Source organism: Hyposmocoma kahamanoa, unplaced genomic scaffold, assembly GCF_003589595.1.
Source record: "Hyposmocoma kahamanoa isolate Upper Pololo Valley unplaced genomic scaffold, ASM358959v1 62, whole genome shotgun sequence".
In the NCBI taxonomy this organism is placed as follows: domain Eukaryota; kingdom Metazoa; phylum Arthropoda; class Insecta; order Lepidoptera; family Cosmopterigidae; genus Hyposmocoma; species Hyposmocoma kahamanoa.
In genome coordinates, this window is record NW_020653850.1 from 24,932,711 (window position 1) to 24,938,452 (window position 5,742).

Below are 5,742 nucleotides of genomic sequence, written 5' to 3' on the forward strand. Positions count from 1 at the left end.
TTCGTATTTCGTGGTAGACTTTCATAGTTCTCGGAACTATGAACACACCTTGAAGCAGAGTCCACTTTTAACAGTTCCCAATTACCACAATTGTTCTTTTCGATATGTGAAGGTCATTGTATATTGTACGTGGCTTAGTTTAGAATCGTCTCGTTAAGATCTTCAATTTGAAGCCATACCATTACTGTTTCAAGACTTTAATAATGATAACCGCACGGTCGATCGTTATATTGATTTTTTAATATAAATCAACTAATACCAATACCACAATCTATCAAGCTATTTAAACTACACGATCAAACCAATAGACATACAAACTTACACCCTAATTAATACACCTAAGGGTACTATTACCCTCATTCTGATGCAGTAGGATAAATCTATCTTTATTATTCTTTCCATAAAAGTTTATTTGCAAATGTGTGATTGCATGCATTTAGCGAGGTAAACTCGCCAATGGATCTGGACTATATGCGCAAGGTCCGCTACCGCCTGAGGCTGCTGAACTCGTGGCCCAACAAGGAGCTGAACCAGCCACATCGCACACTACCTTTCCGTCATAATAAATTCCTCTTCTCGTTTTGGCTCTTCACCTTGATCTCGCAGGTTTGCAATCTAATTCTTTTTCCTTGTTGTACTTGTTATTCAGGAGACAATTGTGTCTCGGACGCAGATACGTAATCGTGTATGTCTGCCCTAACGGTAGTACATTTTTTGATGAGTAAATATAAACCGCTACAATGTTTCAGTCAAAACTGATTTTAAAAAAATGATGATGTTTTTAGATAGAATAAATTTACTAGTTTAGAATGTGTCCAGAGAAAGTATATGTGAAACCGATTTTAGAGAATAAGAGATTAAATGCCTAACTCCAACAAACGTAAAATATTCATTGTAGGGGTGCGTCTCTTCGGATTCTACGAATGCTGTTTGTTGTGTTGCAGATCCAGTACATTCGTAACAATACGGGTAAACTGTCCTTCTTCGAGCTCGGACACAGCTATATCACGGCTTTAATTACCGTCATCAATGTGGTCAGTTGGTTTTTAAGTTAGTTACAAGACGCATATAGTGCCGGAGTAATTACTTTACTGAAAAGTAACGATTTTTCAGCAACGTGTTACGCTGATGTGGAAAAAGGAATATCGAGAACTTGGGAGATTATTTGTGCAAGAAATGCACCTGTTGTACCACAAAAATATGTCTGAATACGCTATGAAGGTATCATTTGTTTACTAAACGATATCATTTTCGCATTTCTTTCCAATTTTACCTCAATGTTGCATAATTTGTGTTCTGTAGACGTACAATCAAGTTCACAATATCTGCAAGTTGTTTACCAACTACCTACTTCTGCAAATGAGTGTCGGCGTGTTTTTATTTAACACCACTCCGATGCTGCACAACTTGACGACAGGCATGTACAGCAGGAACCTGCCGGTCAACGGCACTTTCGTCCATTCTTGTTACTACGCACTCCCCTTTGATTATACCACGAATTTCATTGGGTACCTCGTGGTTTTCTTCATGAACTGGGTTCTTACTTACGACGCTGGCTGTTGCTTTTGCGTATTCGACTTATACATCTCCCTAATTGTGTTCCACGCGTGGGGCCACCTGAAAATTCTGGACTACCATCTGCGACATTTCCCTCTGCCGGCGATGGCAGGCAAAGTCAACGAAATTACGAACCCAGTAATGTATAGCGAGGAGGAATCTAAAGAAGTAACGGCTTTGCTCAAGAAGCATATAAATCATCACCATATTATCATGAAGTGAGTACAGCAAATGTGATGACATTATATTCTCTTTTACATTTTGCAATATAATTCCTTGATTACATTCCTTGATATATTTCAGATTGGTGCAGAGTAGCTCAGACGCATTTGGCAGCGTTCTTTGCGCATATTTTACATTCCATCAAGTGTGTTGCTGCATTTTGCTACTGGAGTGCTCTGCAATGGTGAATACAATTTTCAAGTTTCGTTATCGTATCTAACGAAATAAGTAATAATAATTGTGGCGCTTTCCACTTTCAGGACAAAACGTCTTTAATGGAGTACGGCGTGTTGACGATGATTGTATTCCAACAACTTATGCAGGTTTCCATTGTGTTTGAATTGCTTGGGTCTAAGGCAAGTTACTTTTTTTCATAGATCTTTAAACAAACAAGAAAATTTATTGTATAAATATTATAATAGTGTACTCTTTCAAGATTTTAATGTTTATAAAATCTCGTCACCCCGTAATTTTCAATCAACCACTGAATCCTTCGGTAGATGACAAGTTAATAAAATTCAGTACTTCATTATTAAGTTTTTACGACAACGTGCACCACTGTACTCAGTGAAACTGAAAAGACCAGCAGGTTGGGTGTGTGGCGTGGCGCGTGCATGGAATAAAAGCTTTAAAGCGCCGTCACTTAGGTACATGACTACTTTCTCGACTGTTGTCCTGCTTATACTTGGAAATTTTTAAAGTCCGTTAATGGTGACATTAGCCGACAAATTATAGTCTTCTCCTTAGATACGTTTAGATAGTGCTCTGCCTATCATTATTCACATTATTAACTTATCTGATATATTTTACATATCTAACAACTGGCGCAGGACGTATGTGCTGCCTCTTCCTAAAATTAATAGCAGTAGAGCTCCTTGTGAAAGAGTTCGTCCAGGGAAGTACTGTCACTTTACCTATTTCTTCCGCCAATCAGTAATGTGAGCAACATTGCGTGCCGGTTTTGAAGGGAAGGGTGCTGGTGAAATTACAGGCACATGGGACTTGTCAAGTTTAAGTCTCAGGGTGTCGGGCGCAGTGGCAGTGCCCCTCAGATCTTTGCGATTCAAAGCTCTGAGTGGCATTGCAACTGTTATGGGCAGGCGTGTCGCTTGCCATCAGGTGCACGTCTTGTTCGTCCTGTCACTTGGTATTACGAAAAAAAACCTCTTAAACGCTTTAGCCATCTCAACACCACCCTTCCTTTCAAAATTTCTTATCACTTTTCGTTTCTAGAACCAATTTTTTGTTTCGACCAGTATGTACCAGCAGATTCACCAGTGTCGTGATTTGAGAATGCTCTCTATATTTAACCTATCATTATTGATCAATGTGCACCTGGTTATTTGAAATATAAGTTTCAATATTTGGGCGCATCTCGTAATCGCAATCGTCGCTCAGACAGCTAATTGACTCTCTTCATTCCTTCTCGTTGTAATGGTTTTGTTTCCAACTCATTTTCTCTTTAAGCCATTCGACTCTGGAACGCTATGTCACTCCAAATTCAAAAAACAATTTGTCCATAATTCCACCATTTGTACTCTTTCGTGTGATATAAAGTTTAAAAATAATTTAAATTAAAGAGCGAGGTGTTGATGGATGCGGCATACGGTCTACCGTGGGAATACATGAATGTGTCGAACCGCAAGATGGTGCTCTTCTTTCTGTACAACGTGCAGACGCCCATCGCCGTGAAGGCCGCCGGACTCGTGCCGGTGGGCGTGCAGACTATGGCTGGGGTGAGTCACGTCCTCAGTTATCTTTGGGAATACAATCCACACTCGCATTTCTGCCTTTGTCATCCCCTTGAGTATGTATAAATTATTAGCAATTATTCAAATACTGGTTATTGAAGAGTACTTAGTCCTTGATTTGAGGATAATTTTTCAACTGATTCTTGGGAAAGTTATGTTAGACAAGTATTATGAATGCTGACCAAAAATTTTTCAATGCTTGCTTGCGTCGACAGCCGACAAAGGTCCCTGGGCAACATTTGGCGCCGACAGGCTACAAGCCAGGAAAGTAGAGACGAAACGTAATGTAGCCGCCGTAGGGTGGTTTATTGTGTTCCAAATCGCAGTCGCAATAAAGGGCACAGTGAAACGGACTCCACTTGTTGCCTTTGTCGGATTAAATTACGAGCTGCAAATAAGAATGCTTTTTGTTGCAGATATTAAAAACATCGGTGTCGTATTTCGTGATGTTGCGCGCAAAATCCGATTAATGAACGATGGTTAATGATTTTTGTTTATCCTTAGAATTTTCATCTCTATTTCAGTGAAAAATTTTAATTATAATTTAATGCCAAACGGGTGTTCTATCGAGATTTGTGTTTTAGTAGTTTAGTAGGCTTTCAATACACGCATTTAGTTTTCTTTCCGACACTACTCAAGTAATACCTTAATCCACCGTTTGTACTCTTTTGTGTGCAATAAAGTTTAAAAATAATTTAAATTAAAGAGCGAGGTGTTGATGGATGCGGTATACGGTCTACCGTGGGAATATACGAATGTGTCGAACCGCAAGATGGTGCTCTTCTTTCTGTACAACGTGAAGACGCCCATCCCTGACTTAGGTCCGTAAATGTGGTTCAAACCACCTAACAAGCTGAGAAGACTAAAGTAAATAATAATAATAATAACAACCGCGAGATATGCCGTCTCAGAAACTACTTTTTGACGATGACGGATGACGCAATTCGTGGGGAGGTTGTCACATGTGATAAAGGACTAACTCCCTTATCGTTGGCCAAAGAGGATTGGCGAGACCCGGTGGTGCTTAGCACCTCTGACCGCGAGTCCGTATGGAAAGAGAAGGAGCTTCACGGGAGGTTCTTCAAGGTACTCCACTAGTCCTTTATGGACCGTAAAGCCTCCGTACATTGGCTGCGTTTCGGGGACCTCTTTGGGGAAACCGAAGGTTTTGTCTGTGCAATACAGGATCAGGTTATTAAGACGCGGAACTTTCGGAAATATACCCTAAAGGACGGCATAGTAGACATTTGTCGGGCATGTAGCCGCCCCGGAGAGTCACTTAGGCATATTGTTTCTGGTTGTTCCGCTCTTGCCAACACTGAATAATTGCACAGACATAACCAGGCAGCCAAAATATTACACCAAGAGCTCGCTCTGAAGTACTGACTCGTGCAACGGAGGTTGCCATATTACAAGCATTCACCGGAGCCAGTACTCGAAGATGACCGCACCAAAGTCTATTGGGATCGATCCATTATTACGGACAGGACTATTCTTGCGAATAAGCCTGATATTGGATCGATCGCAGTCGAGGGTATTTCTTGTGGACGTCACCATCCCGTATGACAAGGGTCCCGTGAAAGTCGAAACCGAGAAACGCTGGAGGTATCTCGACCTGGCGCACGAGATCATGGACATGTGGGATGTGGCCTCCACTGAAATAATCTCAATTGTTTTGTCCGCAAATGGGTTAATTCCAGTCAGCCTTTCTAACAGCTTGAGGCGGTTGGATTTCTGTGGCGTGTCGCTTCCAGCACAAATGCAGAAGGCGGTCCTGCTCGAAAAGGCACATATTGTTCGCCGGTTCTTAGACCTGAGTCCCTGACCCCGGCCGACTGTTGCATTGCCGGGAAATACCGCCTCTCCCATTTAAAAATTCAAAATTAGTCTTTTAGGCCTTGGGAGAGGCGAGAGATTAAAATAAAAATAATAATAAAAATAAAAAAATAAAATAAAAATAAATACAATAATAATAACAGTAATAATAATAAATCTTTATTTGTTTTTCTCACAAAGACCTCAGTCACGATACCTTAAACTCTCTCAAGTCTACTTAAACTTTTTTCTGAGAGAAACCCGAAAGCCTAAACGGTACACAATACGAATCTTTCGTTTTTGCTACACAATATGGCTTGTATATCTGCCGCTTTGCTCCACATGACAATCCCGTAGGATATTATGTTATGGAAGTAACTAAAGTAAACTAGTCTAG

General features: G+C 40.6%; 1 protein-coding gene across 1 annotated transcript; it reads left to right on the top strand.

Moving 5' to 3' along the window:
- Positions 1-450: 450 nt before the first annotated feature.
- LOC113229404 lies at positions 451-4,000 on the top strand. Its single transcript, XM_026462975.1, has 8 exons — positions 451-677; positions 899-1,034; positions 1,114-1,221; positions 1,303-1,775; positions 1,861-1,963; positions 2,040-2,135; positions 3,360-3,515; positions 3,947-4,000. The coding sequence occupies exons 1-8, from the start codon at positions 457-459 to the stop codon at positions 3,998-4,000; spliced, it is 1,347 nt and encodes a 448-aa protein (XP_026318760.1). The 5' UTR covers positions 451-456.
- The last annotated feature ends 1,742 nt before the right edge of the window (positions 4,001-5,742 follow it).

Excerpts from the sequence above, each read along its gene's own strand:
- LOC113229404 (XM_026462975.1), top strand. The coding sequence starts at position 457 with ATGGATCTGGACTATATGCGCAAGGTCCGCTACCGCCTGAGGCTGCTG. Across the intron at positions 1,222-1,302 it reads TGTCTGAATACGCTATGAAG|ACGTACAATCAAGTTCACAA; the intron begins GTATCATTTGTT and ends TGTGTTCTGTAG. Across the intron at positions 2,136-3,359 it reads TTGAATTGCTTGGGTCTAAG|AGCGAGGTGTTGATGGATGC; the intron begins GCAAGTTACTTT and ends TTTAAATTAAAG.